The sequence below is a fragment of the Ruditapes philippinarum genome, unplaced genomic scaffold (assembly GCF_026571515.1).
Source record: "Ruditapes philippinarum isolate M1 unplaced genomic scaffold, ASM2657151v2 ctg752_1_1_1_1, whole genome shotgun sequence".
Classification (NCBI taxonomy): domain Eukaryota; kingdom Metazoa; phylum Mollusca; class Bivalvia; order Venerida; family Veneridae; genus Ruditapes; species Ruditapes philippinarum.
This window is the reverse complement of record NW_026865967.1, coordinates 354,902-381,506: the sequence shown is the minus strand read 5'-3', so window position 1 is coordinate 381,506 and position 26,605 is coordinate 354,902. Positions and strand designations below refer to the sequence as shown.

The 26,605-nt window shown below is 32.9% G+C and overlaps 2 protein-coding genes across 2 annotated transcripts in view; both read left to right on the top strand.

Moving 5' to 3' along the window:
- LOC132730890 (structural maintenance of chromosomes protein 5-like) overlaps positions 1-8,095 on the top strand; it is a 31,383-nt gene extending 23,288 nt beyond the window's left edge. The window contains exons 21-26 of the mRNA XM_060716973.1: positions 698-793; positions 3,241-3,330; positions 4,184-4,321; positions 5,057-5,236; positions 5,913-6,008; positions 6,636-8,095. Of these exons, the coding sequence (XP_060572956.1) occupies positions 698-793; positions 3,241-3,330; positions 4,184-4,321; positions 5,057-5,236; positions 5,913-6,008; positions 6,636-6,764 (729 nt within the window). The 3' untranslated portion in view covers positions 6,765-8,095. The remainder of the gene's footprint in view (positions 1-697; positions 794-3,240; positions 3,331-4,183; positions 4,322-5,056; positions 5,237-5,912; positions 6,009-6,635) is intronic.
- A 3,411-nt stretch (positions 8,096-11,506) lies between these two features.
- LOC132730905 (zinc finger protein 462-like) lies at positions 11,507-24,821 on the top strand. The gene is made up of 4 exons (XM_060716990.1): positions 11,507-11,536; positions 16,701-16,815; positions 17,723-17,784; positions 19,785-24,821. Exons 2-4 carry the CDS (start codon positions 16,752-16,754, stop codon positions 22,953-22,955), a joined length of 3,297 nt encoding a protein of 1,098 aa, XP_060572973.1. The 5' UTR covers positions 11,507-11,536; positions 16,701-16,751; the 3' UTR covers positions 22,956-24,821.
- Positions 24,822-26,605: the final 1,784 nt, after the last annotated feature.

Here is a 26,605-nt window from a genome sequence, read left to right as displayed (position 1 = left end):
TATTTACCCTTTAAAATAGATCTTCTTTGAATTGAAGAAATATGTGGAACTTACATTATTTTTTGTATGAAAACCTTAAAGGAAATCCACTGTGGTCAAGAAGCTTAATAACACAAATTTGAAATTCTTACAAAGATCAAGTAACACACTAAAATGGAAAAATCTACAAAAGATGGTAAAGAAATAGATTGAAAAAAGTTAAATATGAAATCATTTTTGTGCAATTCTTAGCACAATTTGAGGGAAAACTGTTACAATGTTTTTTATTTTTTGAACATTTACAGGAAATGTATTACTATTCTAGGAAAACTGGGACAGGGAATGGTCTGAAAATTTGCATTTTTTTTTTCACAATGAGACCTTTGTCAAAGGTACACTAATCTTGTAAAAATATTCCCAGTCCCATCATGTTATAAACCTCAGTGGAAGGCCTTTTATTCATGTATGCAAAGTTTAATGTTGCTTTTTCACATGAACTATGTTTATATGGTACAAGTATTTCAGAGGACACACATTCTTTCACTTGGGGACTGTACACAGTTTCGAATGAACTCGCACTGAAGTATGACATTGTAGAGGCCATACAGTGATTAATACATTTTATGCAATAGATTGTTATTTACAAGTTTATTGTCTACAAGTTTTGAATTCAAACTAATAACTTCAAGATGTTAATGTTTCTACACCAATATTTCAGACATTTGCGGGTCTACCTGACACAATAGAGGAGATAGATAACTGTATACATGAGCACCAAGTTAGAGCAGACTGTACAGTACAGACAGATGAACGAGTAAGTTTTACCTTTACTCTACTTAGATAGTATACAGTCTTGGCAGTCAGTATAGATGTTCATGTTGGCCTGACTTATCACTGGTACATAGTGACATAGACAAGTCATTATTTTTGCTAATATTCAGATTTTGCTGCAATGTGAAAATATACAGAACAGTTTATTGATCTCTAATGAAAAGTCATATTCATGGTTATTTTAAAATTCATTCCTCTGACCTAATTGCTTACTCCTCCATGAAAAGGGTATTCAGAGAACATATTTAAAAAATATGCAGATACTTCAAAAATGAAGAGGTTTACTAGTGGTCTTGTTACCAAAAACATTTTCAGCTCACTGCTTAATAAAGATGAAATAGACAGATTCCATATGGGTGCTCTTGTTGTAAACATACATGTCCTGTTCAGTAATCAATACCATTTGACTTATAGCCTTCAAACTTAACAAAATGATTGCCCTAAAATTTAGAAAGATACATGTACTTGTTTTGGATTTAGTAAACCAAAGATCAATGTCACATTGACTTTGATATTGATTGGTTGAAGATTTAAGGTTAAGCTGTTAGTAGATCAAAATTTAAAGCTTTTTAGCTCACCTGAGCTTGCTCAGGGTGAGCTTTTAGGATCGATGAATGTCCGTCGTCCGTCCGGCCGTCCACAATTGCTTGTGAACACTCTAGCGGTCGCATTTTTGCCTCAATCATCATCAAACTTGGTCAGGATGCTTATCTAGTTGAAAGCTCGGATGAGTTCGAACATGGGTCATCTCAGATGAAAAACTAGGTCACAAGAGCTAAAAATAGAAAAACCTTGTGAACACTCTAGAGGTCACATTTTTGACCCAATCTTAATCAAACTTGGTCAGGATGTTTGTCTAGGTGATAGCTCGGATGAGTTCGAACATGGGTCATCTCGGATGAAAAAGTAGGTCACAGGAGCTATAAATAGAAAAACCTTGTGAACACTCTAGTGGTCACATTTTTGAACCAATCATCATCAAACTTGGTCAGAATGCTTGTCTAGTCAATTGCTTGGATGAGTTCGAACATGGGTCATCTCTGATGAAAAACTAGGTCACAGGAGCTAAAAATAGAAAAACCTTGTGACCACTCTAGTGGTCACATTTTTGACCCAATCATCATCAAACTTTGTCAGGATGCTTGTTTAGATAATAGCTCGGATGAGTTCGAATATGGGTCATCTCGGATGAAAAACTAGGTCACCGGAGCTATAAATAGAAAAACCTTGTTAACACTCTAGCGGTCATATTTTTGCATCAATCATCATCAAACTTGGTCAGGATGCTTATCTAGTTGATAGCTTGGATGAGTTCGAACATGGGTCATCTCGGATGAAAAAGTAGGTCACCGGAGCTAAAAATAGAAAAACCTTGTTAACACTTTAGCGGTTACATTTTTGCATCAATCATCATCAAACTTGATCAAGATGCTTGTCTAGGTAATAACTCGGATGAGTTCGAACATGGGTCATCTCGGATGAAAAACTAGGTCACAGGAGCTAAAAATAGAAAAACCTTGTTAACATTCTAGTGGTCACAATTTTGACTCAATTGTCATCAAACTTGGTCAGGAAACTTGTCTAGGTCATTGCTGGGAATAAATCGAACATGGGACATCTCGGATGAAAAACTAGGTCACAGGAGCTAAAAATAGAAAAATCTTGTTAACACTCTAGTGGCTACTGTTGTGATCCAAATATTCTGTTAATTGGTCTGAAAGTTTGTTTTGATGATTTCTAAGTCAAGATCGAACATGGGTCATCTTGGATGAAAAACTAGGTCACACCGCCCAAATATGGAAAAACCTTGTTAACATTCTAGTGGTCACATTTTTGACTCCATTATCATCAAACTTGGTCAGAATGCTTGTCTAGGTAATTGCTTGGATTAGTTCGAAATCGCATGTGAAACTAGGTCACCAGAGCTAAAAATAGAAAAATCTTGTTAACACTCTAGTTGCTACTGTTTTGATCCAAGTATCCTGGAAATTGGTCTGAAAGTTTGTTTTGATGATTTCTAGGTCAAGTTTGAATATGTGTCACCTGGGTAAAAAACTAGGTCGCACTGCTCAAATATGGATAATCCTTGTTAACACTGTAGTGGTCACATTTTTGACTCACCTGTCATGAGACTTGGTCAGAATGCTTGTCTAGGTAATTGTTTGGATGAGTTTGATAATTCAGGTGAGCCATCTAGGGCCATCATGGCCCTCTTGTTATAAGGTTTAGGAGTTTTGCTGTTAACTACTAGAGGATTTTTGCTTTAAAAAATTAATGAAATATTAAAAGTTTGAAAGGTTATGCTGTAGGAAGATTGAAGGGTTGCGCATTTGGTCAGATTTATTGGTTTTGTTGTAGAGTGAATTATTGTATCATTTGGTTATTATTATTGTTGCATTAAAGTGAGAATATATTCATGTTATGATACAGGTTGTTAGGGAGTTTAAGAGACGTAAAGAAGAGATAGAGAGACTAGAAACACAGCTAGCAAATAAAGAACAGGAGAGAGATAGTCATCAGGTATAGTACTAGCATGATGGTTTATATTGTCATGTAATATAAGCAATACTGTGAATTCACTTAATTTCATGGACATGAAATTTCGTGTTTTTGTCTCAAAGAACAATTTCATGGGTACTTTAAAAAAAAGATGGAAATAATGTGATGAAAAATAATCTTACAGCAGCTTAAATGAAATTTCGTTGGATCTTAAATTCATGGATTGACCTAGCCACAAAAATGATGAAAATTAGTGCCCCACGAATAATAATGATATTACAGTAAATTCCAATGTAAATCATGTATTATTTGATAGAAGCAGTATATTGGTTGAATGTTGGTGTAATTAACAGAAATTCATACAATAAATGGAAATAAAAATGCATTAGGAAATTTGATATTTGTTTGTCATACTGTAAGTTAAACAAGGTTAGAAAGCAGATATTTCTAATAACTGGTTGTTTATATTTGTTTGTAAAGTCAAAGATGATATGATTTAAGACTTCAGTTAAAATGTGTGTGTTTAATAAAAGTTATCATTAGATTTTTCAATAAATTGTTTAAAATATTTATTGCTCATGTTTAGGCTCACTATATTTGTCACTATAAAATAATATGATATTTCTAAAATTCTGTGTTGATAGACAATACACTGACAATACATGTACATGATGTTTACAATGTATTTTTTTCTTTCAAACTAATATATATTAGTATAGCTAATGCTGTCATGTTGTACTCCTAGAAGCTTATGCACTTGATTGTTTGTGATGAATGGTGATTAAAGAATATGTGTCATTCAAAATTTAAGTTGTTGTCAATAATATAGAAACTCTGTGCAAAAAGTTTCTACGTTTGTCTTATATTTATACAGGCAACTATAGAGGAAGCCAAATCACAATGGTTAGACCCACTACAAGAGTTGATTGGAAGAATAAACAAAAGTTTTAGTCACTTCTTTAGTTGTCTAAAATGTGTAGGAGAAGTTGATCTTCACATTCCAGATAATCCTGTATGTTTTATTTGTATGATAATTATATTGCGCTTTTAAATCACATGCCTCAGAATTGAAAATATTTTTCCTTCTTTATAATGTTTAAAAATGGTTTTAGAGCAAGATTTGATGTTTATTAACTGAAGAAAGTAATCCTGAATGTGAAATTATTTGTCATAAATGCAGCAAAATGTAAACAAAGTCATATTTTTACTTCAATACAAAATACTAAATCACTGTTATTGAACTATTTGCCAGAAAGGCAACCGAAACAAAAGATGGTTAATGCTTTTGGCCAAGAGTAACTTTTTGGAAACTGTAACAGGACACCAAAAACAAAAAAGCTTTTGAAAAATAACGATTAAAGCATTTCTGGGGCATAATGGACTTTTAATATAAAGAATATTTGATAACCTCCAAATGGATATATATAATGTACTCTAAATTTTCATTATACACCGGTAACAATGTCACAACAAGGGGTGTAAATGTAGCTGCCAATATTTTTCCTGTTTTTACCAATCATCTTCATTGTTTTATTATTTTTGAAACGATAATCTTGTTACTGGTTGATAAATCTATTGTCCTCATTCTGCATTTAAAACTTAGGTGATTGGTTTCTTACAATTACATGTTATGTTTCAACTAAGACATTTTCTGTAAAAAAAAAAGAACAATAGAAAAAAAAAATAGAAAAAAATAACCAGCTAATTTGGGATTAGAATAAAGAAGAAAGCTCGTTTTTTTTTATAGGAAGAGTACAGCAAGTATGGTGTACGTATCAGAGTAAAGTTCCGTGACTCTGAACAACTTAGGGAGTTGTCTCCCTTCCATCAGAGTGGTGGTGAGCGAAGTGTGACAACAGTCTTGTATATGATGTCCTTACAGGAACTTGCCAAATGTCCTTTCAGATGTGTCGATGAAATTAATCAGGTATGTGATAATCAAGATCCTTACTATTATGTTTTGATCTTGAAAATATTTAACTTTCATTGACTCAGAGGTTTACTTTGTCTTATTGATTCCTTTTCAAAGACTTAAATTTTTATTTGCCTGACAGACAGAAAAAGTTTTTGGTATTGGAGTACTATTTTCAAATTGAAAAACGTAGATTAATATTTAGTATTGTGATCTCAGATTTGGCCTTTATCTTCTAAGTTTTTTGTTTAATCCAAATGCAGCAAAATCTTTCATATTAGTAATAAATATTTTTGACAGGTTATGTGGACCTTTATAAACGGTTGTTTAGAAATATAACCCGAGCCGTTAGGTGACTGTTACATTGCAAACAACCATTTATATACAGCCATGTAACCTGTCAGAAATATTTATAACACATTTATAATACAGCATGCTTCTTTTTGTTTTGAGAAAAAATAAGATTTCTTCATAAATCCACAGCAACCATGTACATAAAACCATAAACATGCCATGACTATCCAATGAAAAGCGACATTACAAACATACAGTATTATAAGGAGAAAATATTTGGTTAAATGCCAGTTTTACAATATGTAACTGTTGTAAAAAAAGTAATTTGTCTTTGAAAATCATATAACTGCATAATATTTATTGGTACAAATTCTATCAATTTTGCAACATTTTATAGGGCATGGATCCACACAACGAAAGGAAGGTGTTTGAATTAGTAGTAAATACAGTTTGTAATAAGTCTGCCTCACAGTATTTCCTACTCACTCCAAAGGTAAACATGTTACTCATTGCTAATTTGTAAATGACTTTTATTTCAAGATTTTTTTCAGTGTTAAAATTGATCATAGGTATTTTCTTAAATAAAATATGATATTAGTTCTTACATGTATCATCTTAAGCAACTGAGTGTCAGTTTGTTTTGCTTTGTTTTTCCTCCAAAGTTAGGAAATTTATGTAAGCTTTTAGGACAATACTTGTTGAAAGTTGCACTAAACTAGTTCAATATGTAAAGACAAAATTCAGCAAAACTTAGATATTTTATCTTTGCATTTTTAAAACGCCCGTTTGTTATTAAGCTGTATTAAGTTTGTTGGTTTAATGTCAGTGATCTGGAAAAAAAATCTGTTCAGACATATATTAAGTAAAGCTATAATGATTTGAAACAATAGTACAACTTCTGCAGAGAAATGCCCTTTGGGAGGCAACTATTTTGGTTGTTGATAAGATTAAGAGTGTTAGCTTTAGAGAGGTTGAACCGTTCAGTTAAATCTATTTTGAAGTCTTTAATTTGGAAAATTTTAAACTGTTGTTGTAAAGAGGTGATTGCTTTAAAGAGGGTCGCTCTTCAGAGGTTCCATTGTACAACATGTTATGATTTGTTATCATTTTTATTTTACAGTTGCTGCCAGACCTGGAGTATGCTAAGAACATGACTGTGTTATGTGTATACAATGGACCTGATATGTTAAATCATAAAGACTGGAACCTAAAGAAATTCTTACAACTTAGGGCCAGACTTGAAGACTGATATATCAGCTCATATAATATGTCAGAGGGACCACCTTCTTGTTAATTGGACTGTTCCATGTTCTTACAGGACATACTGATATTGTACAACAAATTTGTGCTTACTGTCAGAAAGCTAATTTGGTGTTAAGAACAGTTTATTTGAGGAAAATTAAGCATGAGATGGACATGTCTTTGTTTAAAAAAAAACAATAGTGATGTGTTCGTGAAAAGACATGAAGATTGTGTTCAATGTAAAAAGTTTGTACTTCTTAGATGATATTATTAATTTGTTATTAGTTCAGCATTTATTTCAGTTTTGACATTATTTTGTAACATTTTTGTTATACCCCAAAAGGTATGTGGGTGGCATATATTTTTTAATTGTCTTGACAGATGAATTTCTGTCTGCTCTGCTTTTTGCCAGGTCCATAACTTTGTTATTCATCGATTGATATTGAAATAGTTTGCATAAATATGTAGCCAATTGTGATGATGTGATGCATGCAAGACCCAATTTATAGGTCAAAGGTCAAAGTTACTCTAAGACTTCTAACAACTTTTCCATAAAAAGGCATAAATGGTTGTGTCCCATCATCGTTTCTGGATGTATTTTAAAATAACTTCCCTGTTCATTAAGATCACATGTCATAGGCAAGAATTAGGTTTCCAGCTTAAAGGTCAAGGCCACACTTGTATGTTAAGTCATGATTCTTGGTAGATGTTTCATGAATGGATGGATTGCGAATATGAGTGAGAGCAAAGTTTAAAGGTCAAGGTCACATTAAGACTTAAAATGTAATATTTCATAAAAATACATTGATGATTGTTGTAAAAAGTTATTAATGCTATCATCATTGGATGAATTTAGATATAACTAAGCTTCTTATGGTACATTTAGAAGACTTATGTGCTGATACCAGGTAAACAGCTAGTTGGGGGTTATACTTGATAAGATGCAAATCAAAAATTGTTTTCATACCATGAACTTATAACCAAATAAAGCAGAGTGATTCATAATATTTTCTTATATATAACCATTAAGGCTGTATTTTATTTTAACCACTCTTGAATGTCAAGTTCTCCTTACATATGTAACGCAGAACAATAAGGTGCTATTTTGTATCACATATATAATTTGTATTTACCATTTGTTTATGTATAATCCATTATGATAAGAAAAATTTAAGGGAGGAATAAAGAAAAAAAAATTTAAAGGTACACATTATCTTTCGTTAAAACTTAAATCTGGATGATACCTGTGAAAAGTGACTTGCATTTGCTACCAGAATAATACAAGACATGTCAGTGCTAACTTACCAGACTACTATTTGCTGAGATGCTGTATGTTTTGTAATTGAGATTGCATACTACTCTTCATTGAATTATATATGTATGTAATTATGTAAACTTGTCAATTTTCAAACATGGAAGAATATGTAAAATATGTATTGCAAATATTTGTACATATTTAAGGTAGTCATTAAATTATATGCATTCATTTTTTATTGGAAAAATTGACTTAGAATTTATAGAAAACTAAATTCTAATTACCTCCCTTTATTTACATGAAATATTAAATTCGGTAAAATCTTTATAAATAATGTTTTTTGAAACTTACAATATCGTTAAATCTTAATTTGAGCATCATAATTTGTATATAAAACCATAAAAATAATGTGTTACAGGATCTTTAAGTAGAATAAACAAATTAGAATATGGATATACATGGACAGATGCCTGTTTGATTTATGTTTTTCAGATTAATCACATAAACTATGAAAGAAGATTTGTAAATTGTTGACCAGTGATCCAGACTTGATAAGAATTTGCCATTTTGTGTTAGTTATTAAACTGCTCTCAATTTCTTATAAAAATGTCAGCAAGACAAGTATCATAAATCATGATGATTCTTTATCATTAATATTTTTTGCATTAAAAAAATAAATTTTGTTACAATTTTGTATTCTTTTTCTTTTCTTTTTTGCCCTTACTGTGTTTTTCATTCCATTTTAGTTGTGATTATTTTTTTAGTTCACCTGAGCAGTGTTCAGGTGTGAATTTTTATGATGGCATGGCTATAAGGATTGTCCTACATTGCTGTTCACAATTTCTTCAACAGTGGACCAAACTACAAAAGTTACATAATGTTTTCGTATGATGCATCAGCAGGTCACATTAGCTAAAAAAAGATATAAATTGACATCTTTAAAAAAATCGTCCAATAGAAACTACATAACCTTTTGACACTTTAAAGTAATTTAAATAATATCCTTGGTTGACCAGTTGGCAGTCATTTAGTTTACATTGATGTACTGAGAAACGTTTAAATTAAAATAGATATCGTAGAAAATTGCATACAAAGCGAATGGTGCAATTTAATCCAATTTTAGATAGCAGACGGAACTTTTTATTCTATTCACCTACAATATTCATGTATATTAAATAATAAAGATGCATTCTAAGTAAATCCACCATAAGATTATCGGTCCAATATTTATCACAGATAGCTTTATATACTTAAAGACAGATTAACCGATTGATTTGATACATTGACCGGATTCGTTGTTGAAGTTCGGTTGCAGTGAGTGCTTTACAGAAAGCTTCATTACAACAGGGATGTGTATATTACATACTAGTGTATCACTGGTTACGAGTAACATCATAGTGGTCATCTCGAACGTCAGTACAACTTGAATGTCCACTTCTTTGGATACCAATCACAGATAACGTGACCACAAATAATTGTGTTTGGTCAATACCTTCGCTCTAGAAGCGAGATTCTGACCGAGAACAAAAATATCTCATAATCTATAGCTTTGTCTCATTGAAATATTTTGATTAGCAGCGGACGAAGGGGGTTTCCTCGTTCTTGTGTGTTTCAAGTTTGCTTATACTAACCACATGTCCGAGACTTTAGGCTTGTCGTTTCCGGTTCATTGGGGCTGATTTTTCCGTAAATTCTGTCCTTCGTGTGTAGATGGAAGCAGCTGGAGACGACAACAGCACCCTGGCATCTCAAAATGACAGGTTAAGGCACTTTAAATGCAGTTTGCGCTGTCGAGTACGGAACCTGGACAAGTCACCAGTCATGCTCTTAAAGTGTTAATTTAAAGGGGAGCTACCGTTTGAATATGTGCGCATATATATAGTTTTCTTAAAATTTTCCTGTTTATCTGTGGTTTCCTTTATTCAAATGGAGAAGACATAATTACAAATGTATACAGAACTAACTAGCAATCATACTCATGGCCAGCCAACAATGACACTGCAAATTTGATTGTGAATTTGTATTCGACACAACACATATTTTGAAACGAACAGAATTATTTAATAAAGTTTTTTTTCCATTTCTTTCATTATTAAAGCAGCACGCCTCGGCAGATTGATGCTAATTTTCATGAAAATTTCGGAAATGTATTTAAAAGTAAAATATTGTGAGTTGAACAAATAAAGCAATTTATATATTGCAATCGGCACTGACAATCCAAGAAAATTACCAAAAAGTGGCCAACATAGTACCGTAACGCAGTAGAAATATGGTGATAAATACTGCAAAAACAGTCTTAAACCGCATATAATATATAAAATATCACTTGGATCTTGAATGTTTTTACCTTTCTTAAAATATTAGTGCATTTTTCTCAATAATGATTTTTATGAAATAGTTTGGCTCATCTGGAGGCGTGCAGCTTTAAATTCTACGTGCCACCCACCGGCCCTCGGGTCTTGAAGTTGCAAACAAATTACAGTTCATGCAGTGAATACTACGCCATATGGACACATTCTCGATCATGAATAACCATTTGTAAAATATATATTATTTATGATGATAACATAATACCACCTACTTTTTGCGAACATCATTTATATTTTGTACATGTATATGGAGCAGAGAGGGGATACAAAATTTCAAAAAGAAGTAATGCATATTTGCATTATATTGAAAGTAACCTCTGATTCCTCTCTTAATTTACTGAATATCTGTATTCATATAAATATTTTCAATGTTCATGATGTTGGTTCCGAAAAGTATTAAAAAACACGGGATGAAATGCACAAAATTGGAGATCGATTACACAAGGGCAGTATAAATTATATATATATATATATATAACATCTGTTTAATACCACGGACTTTAATTGACATTGTAATTTAAATCCGTGTTAATACTTAACAATCCAATTGCAGTGAATGAGATAATATGAACATGATGCATAGTAATTATAGCGTTATATTCATGTAGACTTCAGTCAATATATTAATTGCCATTTTTAAAAACCGCTTGCCTCTTTGACATTCAATTGTCAGTAGTAAATCCAAAGAAGGACTATTGAACTTATATATACATTGTATATAGTGTAATAAAGGTAGCAAAAGATCTACAAAAATACGAGCATTATCATAAGTTATATATGAATTGCATTAGTTGCCAATGATCGAATTACATTTACGTTTGGAATGATATAAAATTATCCCCCTGCACCCCCTGTGCCCTAGGACTACGGGCAGGCCAACTCTTAAACCGTTAGGCTACGGACGCAACACAATTGATATAAATTTGTATATCTCAATGCTAATAATTCTGTTGAAAACCATCAGCATAAAAATATGTAAAGCTGTTCAATAAGAATGCCAGATGCTATGTGCGTTACAGTTTTAATTATGATAACTGTTGTATAATTATTTAAACCCTTTGTGAGCCTCTTGGTATCGCACCTGTTTTGTGACGTCATAGCAGTATGATGTCAATCTGAGCGGGTTCAACAGAAAAAGAAGAGAAAAAGAAGAGCGTAGGTTACTAATTGCCCCTTTTAACTTTAATATTTGCATGGATCTAAAAAATCTACATGACATTACTGTGGATAGTATTGATTTGAACCGTCATTGACATGCTGTTCTGTATGATACAGTCGTGAAATCTTAAATGAAGGGTTTCAGTGACGGTGCCCGCCAGTCAAGTGTAAATTATCTCCCCTACTTTCCACTGCTTCAGCAATTTATTGAATTTTCTGAAGAACATATGGAACGTACAATTTATTATGTTACATTTTCTAAATGATCAGTAAGCAACTCAGTTGCAGGACGATCTATTCAATTCGGCTGTAAAATTGGTTTGCGTAAAATTACGATTGGACAAAGTGATATGGTAACCGGACATAGCTTATTCTGGATAGTAGTCGAAAATATGAGTGTGTAATAGTAAATTAAAATGTAACAGTAATAAGTTACCTATATATCTTCCATAAAATGTCAAAGCCCTCACGTACGTAGACATGTCTGTGCGTCAACATCGCAAGTAATTTAAAAAGAGTTGTTTAAACAGACTGGTTAAAATGCCCTATCTTGCTTATGACATAAAAAATCGTATTTCGAGAAAGTTAATAAATATATTTCTTTTAAACTTTGTTTATTGAGCATAATATATGACATAAACTATATAAATTTCTATGATATACTGTGCAGCAATCAATTGCAGGATAAAAAAACCAAAAAAACTTGCAAAGCGCACAACTGTTCTACCTGCAACCAACAGATCTACTTAATGGGTGTGTGTATAATTTAAGTCAATATTTACAAAACAAAATGCTTTAAAATTACAGCATCATTAACATAGCAAAACCTTTTGTTTTTTTCTTCGGACAAGACATTTATTAATCATCTAGTCCGATGTAAGTGTACGAGTCTGTGGTCAAATTTTATCTTTTGATAACATTTTACATGTATTTAAAAAACTACAATGTGTGGGATAGTAGCTTTAAAAAATATGTCACATATGCAAAGTATAAACAGTCTTCACGAAAAACTTTAAAAAGCAAAGGACATTCGGGCCAGTAAAATTTCAAATCTTACTGGACCTTGTGATTTTTAGCCGGTCCATATACATAGATAGTAATAAATTGATGGGTAAAGGAAAACACTTTATCATGCTTCCCTTGATAATTTTGAAAGAAGCATAATACTTCTTGTATTTTGGGCCATATGTTGACAGCTTTGAAAAATTTATAAGGACCAAATGTTTAGGCAAAATTTACTAGAATTGAACATGAACAAAGCAATTTGCTTCAAACAAATCACTTTCACACAAAATATTTACTTAACTCAATAATCACAAAATCATAGCTAAGTAATGACCATAGTAAACAATGGTTTAATTTCCGTAACTGTACGATGCGGTACGGAAAATATCCAAGAAAAAAAATGGCTGCCTTCATTACTCAATACAATTTAGACATCTTTCGCTGTATTTTAAACATTTAGGACAGAATTGATGGGTTTCATTTACAAAAAGGCAAAAAGATCAATCTTTTAGAGAACCCTGCTTCATTATTTTGATAAAATTTTCTTATAATATTTTTTCATGGCCAAAAATCTACTGGCCCGTCGGACCACCAACCTTGCAATAATCACCGGACCGATGCTAAATGTAGTGGCCTCGGGCCTCGGACTGGCGTTAATTTTGAAGACTGTATAAAACAAAATGGGTTAAATAACTTCTTCATGCTTAAGTTAATTCATTGTGCCAACACCTGTCAGGCAATGCCAGACACTGTAATATCTGTTTTATACAAGAGAGTAAGTGTGTAATGTTCATTGTTGGATGAATTATCCCAAGACAGGACTCACTCTGTCATTAGTCATTTGTTAAAATTTGAATAATTTTAGCCAAAAAAATTAAATTTTGGCCAGATGTTATGGTATTGATAAAAACATTTTGTAGTTAAATGGCTAAAGGAAATTTTTTTACCAGGCCATGCAAGACATTTCACACCTACAATTTTTCAATTCCAAAGTGTTTTAACAATTAGGGGAAAAGTACTTTAAGTAATTACCAGATGTTAATTGTTTTCACAAATTATGTCAATATAATTTGAGCTTTCTTTTTCATCATTTAAAGGAAAATAAAGTTAAAATTTCATAATTTAAAGAAAAACATGCTTTGTTTTCACAAAATCTGATCAACTGATTTTACTTCAGAATTAATGGGTGGGGGTGGGGAAGCTCTGACCAGTGATTATCCAAGGTGAGGGCATTTCATAGTTGACATGCAATGCATTATAAACATTCTGAGAATGCTTTCTAAACAATGGGTAGTATTGCGCTGGTGTGATCTGTAAATGCCTTTATCAACATAATGAATAGTTAGAAAAACTTGAAGCTTATAACAAACAAGATTTAATGTTGCTGAAAGTGAGCTTGTTGTTAAACTAACAGAGCAACATATAAGCTTTAAAAGTGAATTGGGTATTACTCCATCATTTCCTTTGGAATTGTCCGGTATTGGCTCCATTTAATTGGGTATTCCAAAACTCGATACCCTATGATTTCAAAATCAATTGGGTATTCAATTATGAAGATATGAATTTTATGGTTTCAATATCAATAAAATTTAAACTGTTTTAAAAAGAAAATAGGATTAACAAATTACTAGAACTTTTCACAATTGTTTTATGTTTTATAAAAAATGCTCATGTTATTTTTCATAATATTTTTAACAAGTTCCTTTTCTGACTGATTTTTTATTACTTACGACTGTTATATTTCAAATCATTTTCCCTTTTGTACAACGCCATATTGCTACAGCTCGCTGCTGGGACCTACTTATTGACGGTCTCTGCAAAATCAACGGTCTCTGCCAGTCTGTAAAGACCGTCAACCTGAGTAGACAAATCGACGGTCTCATGCTTTATTGATATGGCTTAGTCGGTCTTTGGAGACCGGAGACCGTCGAAGACCGGAGACCGTTGATTAGTTAGCATTGATTCGGGAATATTCGGATAGCATGCATATCGATATAATTTGTCCAAAACTACGAGCGTACGACAGATTAATTTTGCGGTGATGAAAATGACAATACGCACAGGTTTTTGTATTTTCTGATCGCAAGATCAGTAAATACACAGCTAACATCCACGGTCTAACACAAAATTTCCTAACAGACCTAACAACGCAAAGAAGTTCTCACTCAAAACTGCTTAAAAACCCGCAATTTAAAAGGCAGAATGATTTTTAATGTAGGCATTTAACGAATTACAGTGCATTGAAAGTTCAGATTAGTCAATAGAAATATGAGGTTACAATCACAAATTTCGCGGATGAATATCATTTTAATCAATGAAAATGCTATTTTTAGCTATGTCGATTACTGAATACTCCAGGGCGTAGTATACAAATAAATCTGACTGCCGAGTAGTGGAATATATACATGTTGGACTGTTTTGGCGAGAAGAGTTTCGCTAAATTATTTTTATCAGTGTTAAACAGGTTTATCCTGAACAAAATACCTCGAAATTGATAAGGATTACAAACACGAAATGGAAATTCTCAATTTAGAATTACAATGTTTTTGTTTTTATTCAGGCTACATATTACGTATTACTTCACCGTGGTGCAGGAGTATCGCGCTCGTTTAGGGTGTGAGAGGCCTAAGGTTCAAATCCTAGTCGAGGCAACTTTTTTTTGAAGTGTCTTTTTTAAGGAAGTAGCCACGATATGCAAGGATAAAGTGTGGCTGTCATAAAAAATGATTTTTGATGCAACTCTAGTCATGCAAAATTCCATATGTATCAATCTCAAACTGTTATAGAAATTTTTTTTTAACGCAGTCGCTGCGTAAGATGAATTATAGTATATAAAAATAAACTTATATAGGAAAATAAATACAGATAGTCAGTATGATTTAGATTGCAAAGATCAGAAAATACCACAGAGCTTGCAGCCCTTTGATTAATACAATTGCGTATTTTATTTTTTGAAATGGGTTTTGATACGCATTCTTAAATAATCAATTGCGTATTTATAAAATTAATTGCGTAAATACTCAAATACCTGTTGCTCTGACTGTGATGATTTATAGGGTGATTTTAATAAGTGGTCTTGCTTTAAAACTTTTTAACTTAAACTTAATTTTGTTTGTGATTTTTTAGCTCGACTATACGAAGTATATGGAGAGCTGTCCTACTCGCCCCGGCGTCGGCGTCCGCGTCCAGATTTCAGATTAAAGTTTTGGTGCAGTAAAATATTTTTCACTATCACTTTGTCAGTTCCTAAGGTATCAACTTCAAACTTCAAATATATGTTCCTTATCATCAACCACATCTTATGTGACAAGGTTCATAACTCTAGCATCAATATTTTCAGATTTATCTCCCCTTGAACTTAGAATTTTCCTTAAAAAATACTATTTTTTACTGTTACTTCTTTATTTCTTAAGGGATCAACCCCATACTTCAAATATATGTACCTTATCATCATCCCCATCTTATGTGACAAGGTTCATAACTCTAGCACCAATATTTTCAGATTTATCTCCCCTTGAACTTAGAATTTTCCTTAAAAAATATTGTTTTTTACTGTTACTTATTTATTTCTAAAGGGATCAATTTCATACTTCAAATATATGTAACTTATCATCATCCACATCTTATGTGACAAGGTTCATAATTCTAGCACTAATATTGCAAGAATTATCTCCCCATAAACTTAGATTTTTTTACTAGAAAAATGTTATTTTTTACTATAACTTTTTTAGTTTTAAAGGTATCTACCTCAAACTTCAAATACTTATTCCTTATCATCAATTACATTTTATGTGACAATGTTCGTAACTCTTGAAGCAATATTTACAGATTTATCTTTCTTTGAACTTAGGATTTTCTTTAAGAAATATTATAACTTCTTTACTTTTTAAGGTATCTACTTCAAACTTCAAATATATATTTCTTATCATTACACACATGTTGTGTGACAAGGTTCATAACTCTAGCGAGACTATTTCTAGAATTATTCCCCTTGATCTTGGAATTTATGTTAACAAATGATATTTTTTTACTATAACTTAATACATAATTATACATAATTGGTTTTTCTTTCATAGTTTTGTCCTCCTTACTGCGTCCAGTATTTTATTAGTCGAGCTTGGCTGTCTCCTGTGACAGCTCTTGTTTTATATTTCAGTAACGTTGGCAGCACAGTACAATAAAAGTTCTGAAGATTGCCTCTATTATCATGGCAAGTCAACAGAAGAAATCGATTGGTGTGTATGAAGGCTACCAGGTGTTTACTAATGATGGTTAGCATTATATTTATTATAACAAATCACCGGATGTATGGATAATACATTGTAGGTTCTTCTGGTATCACTGCCCCGTCCAACTAATTGTACTATACTATGAGTCAAGAATCAGAGATATTGTGGTATATCATATATTGGCAATATTTACCATCTACAAGCGAGATTCTGCCCCAGAACAAGCTTTGGCATGTCAAAATATTTTGACTACTATTGCGGACGTCTGATTGCCTTGTCAGGCTTTGTCTGTAACTGTAAATTGTTTTATTCATAACATGCAATACTTCAGTTATGCTTGCACACCCTGTGTAAAGGATGAAACTTGCCTTATCTCTAAAATAAGCACTCTTTCAGTTATACTGACTTCTTACAAAGGATATATTATTCAATAGAGTTTATATTATGGTAAAAACAAACAAGACAGAAATAATTTTATGTATTTATTGTGACGCTTCAGCTTATTTCAAGCCTTCATCAGTTACAAATTTATTACATATATACTAGGACAGGGAATTTTATATGAATATCAATTAATTCATGAAGGGATAAGAAAAGGTTGGAAATTGTTGAATAAAATTGTCTTTAATCTCTGACTTATATACAAATACAGAGGATCATAGTTTCTATAAAGTATACAATGCATTATGGAAGAGAGTCAATTTGGAACATGGAAAATGGTTTGGTTTTAAGATTTCGGATAATGGAATATTTTTATTGTTGGGTGTACTCTGATCATATGTTCCAAATATATAGTAAATAAAACAAAGCAAAAAACAACATCACTGTTGCAAATTTTCCACTTAATTTTGGATATTGTTAATGGTATGTTTTATTTAGATAAAATATGGGTTTTGAAATAAACTAAATTTTACCTTAGACATTAACCAAAATATTTTTGCATTAACAGTACAACCAGAAGTGAAGCAAGAACCAGTTGATTCGGAATTAGATACAGAGGAAAAGCCAGAGGTAATTTTTAGTACATTATATATTACACATAGCGATTTACTTCAATCACTTCTGTTAAAAAAAGTTGATGTATTATGATTGCTGCATCATTATTGTCGTCCTCTGCTAATGCAAAAACTTTGATGTAGCCCATTATTCAACCATGTTATAAAGTATAAACATGAAATTTGAAATACTTGAAAGTCGCAACAAGGCATACCTCTGAAAGCTATATTTTTGGAGTTATGCCACTTTTTTACTTGCAATTTAGTTCAAATTGCCTATAAAGTAGAATGTTTTTAAAATTACCAAATCTATTAACATGAAACTTCAAATACCTTATAATTATGACAATGGAAAGTTGTCAGACAAGGGGCATTATTCTAAAAGCAATACTTTAAGGAGTTATGCCACTTTTTACATTGATAGAATATGTCAGTTATAGAATGGAGTTTTACCTGTTCCCAGTTGTAAACTAAGCAGGCTCTTAGATCGGCTTGCAACATCAGTCTTTAAAAGCACTAAAGGTATTAAATTAATTTAAGACTTGTCTTTCTGATCATAATTGGAAGTCACTGGTATAACTTTCACCTGCATTTTGACTGAATAATGACTTTATATACATAAAAAACTATGCTTTATTGCAATTGGTTAGATATTATTCCTTCACTCATTTATGTATGTTTAGTCACAATGGTATATAGATGGTTAAAAAATTATTTTCTTTGTTATTGTATTAAGAGACTTCCTGTCATATGTCTTCTTTTCTGAAGGTCCCAAGGAAAGTCACATTACAGTCTTGACTGTATATTAAAGTCCAAAGTCACACTTAACTTAAAAGAAAATTTTTCGTTCAGGTATCTTGATCGTTATTGGTCTAAAAGTTTTAACTGATGTTTAAATACTAGGCAAAAAATATATGCAACATGAAGAGGTTGTGTTATGCCCAAGAGCCGGGCAAGCATTGTAAAGGTTAAGGACACAATTAAATATTAAAAGTCATGATATAATTGTGAAAAGATAGTCATGTTTGTTTTATTACTTTCTCATTAATTGATTGGATTTTGAAACAATTTTGTTAGAAGATGTGGGACATGGAGATAGTGTGTCACATTCAATACACTGAGTGTGTTCCTCAATAGTGAAATTCACTCTTAGACTTCAAATATAATATATTTATATGAAATATATAAAGTGAATAAATGTTTGTGTAAGGGGCATCCATGGCTGAGTGGTTAAGGTAAAATTCAAGCTAATTGCTCTCACTGCTGTAGGTTTGAGCCGTACAAATGTCTTCAGATACTTTCATGTGAGAAAGCTATACAGCTAGCTTACGAAAGGTTGGTGGTTCTACTCAGGTGCCAGTTTGTGCCTGAAATAACTCACAGAGGGTCACCTCTACCAGTAAAGCCGGAAAGTCACCATAAGACCTGAACTGTGTTGGTGCGATGTAAAACCGAACCAAAAATGTGAAAATATGTTTGGGTCCTGTCAATAACTGTCATTCAAGGGGTGGATTTTCAACAGGCAGATGATCAAGTTCTTTCTTGAATGTCACAAAATACTGATTTTGCATATCTTTGCATTCATTGACAGATTTCAACTTGGCTTAAATATGTGGTTATTAAAACAATGTTTGATGAGTGAAAACAAGTTAGTAGCTCAGTGGTCAAAATCACACTTATTACTTTAAAAGTAATATTTTATCAAGGTACATTGATGGGCTTGTCTGGTAACAAATCCTGTCACAAACACAAGGTTGTCCGCTGGAAACATGAACACTTAGATCTCAAAGTAGGACATTGAAGGTTGTGTCTAGTGATTTTGTTGTCAGTCATTCATCCTTTACTGTGCCCAGATTTGGGTGAATTTGTCTGTTTCCAAAGATAAGGTTGTGTTGGTACAAGTACTTGAATACTTAAAATCATTATAATGTACATGCATGTTTACTGCAAAAGTATTCTAGTGATAAATTACATATATGTATTCTAGACTCATCATGTATAATTCTATATTTTCAGGAAGATGATGAAGGTGGCGGAGCTTCAAGGAGTGTAAGAGATCTTCTTAAACAGATGGTTGAGAATAAAAACAAAGAGCTTACTGTGAAGAATGTTGTTGAGAACTTACTTGTACAGAATGAAGTTCTGCTGGCACAGAGTGATGCGCAGGCATTCAAACCTAACCCACGCACTGTTAAGCCTAAAAACACAGAGCAAGTTTTTGAAAGCCATGGTAGTATTTTGACACCTAAGGATCCAACAGAGTCATGTACAAAGGAAGATATGCCAAACATAAATGATGCTTTAGTTGAAGTTTGTGTAAATGAAGCTAACAAAACAAATTGTGACCCTGACGTTGTGTGTGCTGTAGGGTCAAAGATCATATTGTTGACCCCTCAAGGTCAGCCACTTCAGATGGATATAACCTATTACTGGTGCAATTTCTGTAGTTACAAGTCAGAGAATAAAGCCACACTTTTACAGCATGTGATGGAGCATAGATTTCACTGCAAGTACTGCAAATTTCAGTCTTTTTCACGAGCTGCTGTTATACACCATTGCACCTCAGAGCATGATTGTTTTTCTGAAACAGCTAGCACTCTCAAGTACTGCACATACTTGCCTGACTTTTTGAAGAATAATGAACTTAAGAAGAGAAAGCAAGATGTGACCAGTGAAACCCCTCCTTCAAAAAGGGCACGTATAGATGATACAGAATCGCTGAATATGGAAGTAGAAGAAGTTGATTCTACTCAACCCTCTGCCAGTGTATTAAAAGTTATCACACCAAGTGTTATTAAGAAACAAGCAGTTACAAGAACAGAAAGTAATAGCCTGCCTGTTATTTCAAGTGTTATGAGTGGACACAAAGCTGTAACTGCTGCAATAACCGCATCAAAAGAACCAGAGGTACAACCAAAACAACAACCATTACAACCAAAACAACAATCACTACAACCAAAACAACAATCGCCACTGGCAAAACCTATACCTTCTCAAGAACCAAATCCTGCTCCTACATCCACTACTTCATCTAATGTAACAGTTTCATCTGGTCTCTGTTGGAACTGCGGATATTGTGGCTTTGTGACACTTAGTCAGTCATTTCTTAAAATACATCTTAATGCTCAGCACCCTGGTAAGGCACACAAATATGTTGCTATGCTTGTGTCATCTGAAGAAGAGCTTAGTCAAATCAAAGCATCTGATGCCCAGCAGGTTTCAGGTCCATCAGGAGGTAGTACAATTATTCAAGTAAAATTAAGTGATCTCCCATCAGCATCATCTTCATCTTCTTCATCACCAGCAGCTGCCTCATCATCTTCATCTCAAAGTCCTGTTAACAAGACACTTCCAACAACACTCCCTCCTCCAAAACCTCCTGTTTCAATGGTCAAAACAAAAGGTATTGAAATAGATAATGCAGAAGTTGAGGCACCAAGAATTGAGGAAACAGAAGAAGAGAAAAAGATTCCAGTATCATATAAATGTGCTCATTGTAACTTTAGTTATCCCAATATAGATAAAGTCAGATGCCATCTTTTTCAACGGCATAATGGGTGTGTGATATATGCTCTTGATATGAAAGCAGTCAAACTTCGACAGAAGCGTTATATTTTCTTCTGTCTTAAATCCAAATGTTCATTCAGAACAAAAGAAACAGACGAGTATTTGGAACACATTAGTACATGTACCCCATGGTTAGATGGAACTGAGCGGAAAGATGTAGATGCAGGGATGGTGAAGTCATTGGAGCTGACTAAAACATTCATTGAGAAGACTGCAAATGGAATGACTTTTGGGAAAGATACAAAACTTGACAAGTCAGCTGAATATGCTTGCATCTATTGCTCATACATTTCCAATAACAACACTAGATTAAAGAAGCATGTGATGACAAACCATGGAGACAAAAGCTGCATCATTAAAGACATACCAGCCAGTAAGTCGAACAAAAGAGACATGGTTTACTTTTGTAACTTCTGTCTCTGGGAGACTAGAGAAGGTAGTGATCTTGAGTTGCATATATCTGAACGTCACAACTCGAATGTGAAAATTACACAGCCTGCTACACCAGCAGCTCCTTCTGATACTACCTCACAATCTAAAGAAAAAGAAGAAACTGTTACTAAAGATGAAGCTCCGAATAAAAAGACCTCTCCAGATCAGAGCAAAAGGCGTCAAGCTCAAGAAAAGTTGAAGGAAGAAGCAACACCATCACCTGAAGCAGAAGAATATAAATCTGATAATGAAGTTGATGAAGCTGATGATGAGGAAACAGATGAAAATGAATATGCTGGACTTGTACCTTCGGCTGAATATGAAAAGGCAATGGCTGAATACTTAGAGAGTGAAAATCCTGAAGTTCGGAAAGGCAGGGGTCGTCCATCTAGAAAATCTGCTCTAAAATGTCGTATGAAAGTCAAGTCGATGAAAGCTCCACCATTGTACAAGTGTCTGAACTGTTCAAAGATATATTTTGGGACCAAGTTAATGAGGCAACATATACAAGAGGAACACAAAAATGAACCTCTTAAAGCAATAGACATTTTAAAACAAGAGAGAAAAAATCCAAACTTCTATGCTTTGTTTTGTCCTTCAGACAAATGCACAGTAAATGAATCTTTTGCTAATGATTTGATTAACCATGCAAAGAATAAGCATGGAATTCCGGCAACAAATGTTGAGCTTGTAAAAATCTCAAATGCATCTTTAGGGACAAATAGTAAAAGTGTTACACCATCAAGGAGAGGAAGACCAGCTACGGTTGCAACTGGAGAGAGTTACGAGTGTTTATATTGTTCCACATCAAAACTTTATCACTCCAGGAAAGATATGAAGTTTCATTTAATAGATGAACACAACGGGGAAGAGTTCATTTACAGGGACTGTATATCAAGGAAACTTCGTCAGCCCTCCAGATACTACATGTGCCACAGTATTAACTGTGACTTTACATCTGAAAAACAAAAAGAATACCTTTTACATATGTTAGGGCACCAGAAAGCAAAGATTTTTGAATGTTCAAAATGTCAATGGTTTACTTCGGTATCTGGAGAAATAGAAAATCACTTTGCAAGTGTTCATGCAGGGGAAGCTGTAACAACATTAGCGATTGATCTTGATTTAGATAGTTCAGGAAATACAGTGAAATCCATTGATGGAATTACTATAAAGGCGGAAAAATAGTTGTGTTATAAAGTATTGTGGACAGATTGATGGTTGGAATCGTTACAAGGACTGTAAGGTATAAAACTAAAGCTATATATATAAACATGATAAAAGGTCAGCTCTTTATGTGGACTTGCCATGGTTACTTTAGTTACAGTGTATACACAAAGACTACTTAGTTATAGTGCTAGAATCCAACACTGGACAGAATTTCAGAAACCCTGCTAAAATGTACATGTATGAATGTAATCTTAATTGTTCACACAATCTGAATTATCCTTACTATGTATGTGAATTATATGAAGTTTATGCAGTTAAATTATAGTGACTCACAAATAACATTCATGTTTTGAGTATGTGAATTCAGTTGTTTGATTGTATTTCTGCATTTTCATATGTATTTTTATATCTGACGCATTGTTATTTTATTTTTTGTCTCAAAATGGAAATACATGTTAAAGTACATCCACTGCCTGTTTTTCCTATTGGAAATTTATTGGTTGCCAAGTGATAAATCGAGTAACTTCGAAATTGAGAATATTTTGTTTTTCCCCTAAAATAAAAGCATTTAAAAGTTTAAACTTGTTGCATTGATTTTGAGGTCAAAGGTCAAGATCACTGACCTGTAATAGTTATTTGGTTATAGTTCATTTTCTGAGAAAGTACAAAAGTTATTCACTGCAATCTTGATATACACTTGTTCATTATCAACATGAGATGCCGTATCACTAGGGCAGATAATCCTTAATTACAACTTCCCGTTAGCTGTCATTTTCACCTTGTTCTGGCACTAAATTTTAGTCAATTCAAGAATGCAGTCAATTTATGCTGGCTAGTTACTAATTACAGAAGTTGAAACCCTTGTCCAGCAAGCCGAAGGTGCTCAACTCTTTTAATTGATCTAAGTTATTACTGATAATTGTTAATTAGATTTGGCCATACAGAAACACTTCTGAAAGTTTAACATTTCCTGTGTCTTAGTATACTGTCTGTGAACTATCGTTCTGTTCTTGAATTATTAATATTAACTGGAAGTTGAAAGGGCATAAAATTGTAATATTACTTGCTGGTATGGACGTTATTTCAGATTTCTATTTTTACTGGGACAAAACCATCTGCTGGACACCTGACAGTCACTTGACATCTGGAACAATACCAGATGTCCAGGATATTATTGCGTACTATAGTATATGCCATAAAGAAAAAATTTCAAAATATAGGAGTGTGTTTCGACCATAATTTATATCAACAGATTTGAGATGAAGAACTTCTGTCTTACAAACATGGCTGTTTATTTTATTTTTTATTGAAATAATTGCGAATATAAGTTGTTTTATTATCATGCCATGTTTGTTTTGTTCAAATGTACATATACATGTATATAAAATGCAATATTTGTCAGATGTGTCAGTTCATCAAATGATTTTTTGCCTTTATGTTAAGAATTGTTTAATTTGATCTATTGTCAGTTGCTGAAATGTTGACCTAATATATACAACACATTTTTTCTGGTAGATGAACATCATATTTTTTGGTGGATACCATATTTATAAAACAGCTTTCTGACAATTATCGAAACAAATGGGCATTTATGTGTTACTGGTACATGGATTTACCATTCTTTGTGTACTAAAATATTTTACCATAAAAGATGCAAATTAATTGATGCAAAAATATGAATTACTAATTTTATCTTGTAAAATTTGATTATTAATCATTTGATTTTACTACTATTGTTAGACAAAGTTAGTTTTTTTGTGTGTGTTAATGTCTGTAAAATTGTTTTGTTTTGAGTCTTGCTATTGTCTTGTACAAAACGTGTATATAGCTTTTTTTAAAGTGTATGAAATTGTTTATTTGTATAGTATGGAATAAACATTACTGTATCTATTTCTTGTTTTCTATTACTTTGATAAGGATTTAAAGCAGGGCTATTGAAAGAAATTATCGTGTTCTGTTTATATTTTCTTGAAATCTTAACATAGGTTAAAACTTCACATGAATGTTCCTTGGATAGACATCTTGAAAATTGTTCAAAGAATTGAACTCTTTGTCGCCATGACAACCGAAAGAAAAACCTTAAAAAATCATCTTCTAAAAGTCCCAAAGAGCTAGAACTTAGATATTTAGCATGAAACATCTAGTGTGTGTGTCTACTTAATCTGTTCAATAAAAGAAATGTTAAACATTATGAGAAGTGCCAGCGCAGGTTTGACCTTCCTCAGGTCAAGGTCACAGTTTGTTTCATTTTACGTCTTTTCCAAACAGTATTTCAGTCATATAGGCAGGTAGTTTCCTAACCATCGTTCCTCACCTGGAGAGTTACACCAGTACTACCTTCCTCTGTGCTAAACTACCAAAGCATCTCCCGGGGGTTGAACCCACACCAGAGGTAACTGCATTAGAAGTCGTCAACTCTAACCCCTTGACCATGGAGGCAGTCTCCAAGGTCACAGTGATTTTTTGTAAATTTCATAATTTTGTCTGCTCTGTATCTTTGAACAGATAGAAATTCTTTTAGGTAGAAATATTACTTATAAAGTGACAATGGGAAGAACACAGGTTGAGCTTCCGGAGATCAGTTGGCCACGCCATGGGGATTACTTATATAGACAGAGAAATAGTTGAAGCATGCATGGATAATGAACATGACTGTCACAAAAACAGTCAATATCTGAAATTGGGGTAAATCAAGCATTTTATCAACAAGTACGAGTCTGTGTAAATTAGACCAAAAAAGGCAGTAGTGTAGGAAGGTAAACGTCTACAAAATGAAGAACATCAAATCTAATTGGCAACTGTGAAGATGCTCTTCACAAAACTGGTTCTTCCATTAAATATAAAGAATATTTCATCCTTACCATACAAGTCTTACTATCAAAGCTAGCAACAGTATAGTATTCTGTGACAGCAAGGCTATGCTGGCTTGACTAGCTCAACAGTAGTAGCATACATTTTCACATTAATTTGAGAGGGTAAGAGCCGAGTTCAAGAATATCTAAACTTTTGATCTTGTGTTGAATGAATAATCCGACAGTTTTGTATCCAAGAAGTATCATAAAATTCATGAAACAGTTTTGTTTCCTTAGTATAATTATTGGCTTATTGTTCTATGTATATGGAAATCTTAATATTGGCTGTGAAGTTGTCATGAAGCATCATGTTTAGACTAGGGACTAAAGTACGGCATTTGCCACTCTTAACATAGGACCAATTCCCAAAATCCACAATATTTTCATGTTCAGTTGCTGCCCTTTAAACTGGAGGGCCTCCCAAGTTATAGGTATTTAAAATGACAAGATTCTCCAGATTTGAAAAACAGATGCCAGCCAGAGTTCTGAATCTTGCCATACATGGTGTGAAAGCCAACAAGGAATTGAAAGCAAATACCTGTAGTAATTTCCAAGTAAAATGTGGGTGATGGTAGCAAATAAATATCTAAAGGCCGTTGTAAATCCTTGTAATGATAAAGATAGCATAGAAACACTGGTCGCATGAGTAGAATCAGTTACTGCTAATAGTTATTGCACTAAAACTTCAACCAAAATCTGGATTTGGCGCAATACGTGTAGTATTGATTCTTGGATAAGATATAATTATTCTAAAAAGCTCATATGTTGCAATCTAAAATAACAAATTTGTTTATTAGATAAGAGAACTTAAAAGTG

Bases quoted from the DNA above. Each gene is read 5' to 3' on its own strand.
- LOC132730905 (XM_060716990.1), top strand. From the start codon at position 16,752: ATGGCAAGTCAACAGAAGAAATCGATTGGTGTGTATGAAGGCTACCAG. The intron at 16,816-17,722 runs GTTAGCATTATA...TTGCATTAACAG, and splicing joins CCAGGTGTTTACTAATGATG to TACAACCAGAAGTGAAGCAA. The intron at 17,785-19,784 runs GTAATTTTTAGT...CTATATTTTCAG, and splicing joins ATACAGAGGAAAAGCCAGAG to GAAGATGATGAAGGTGGCGG.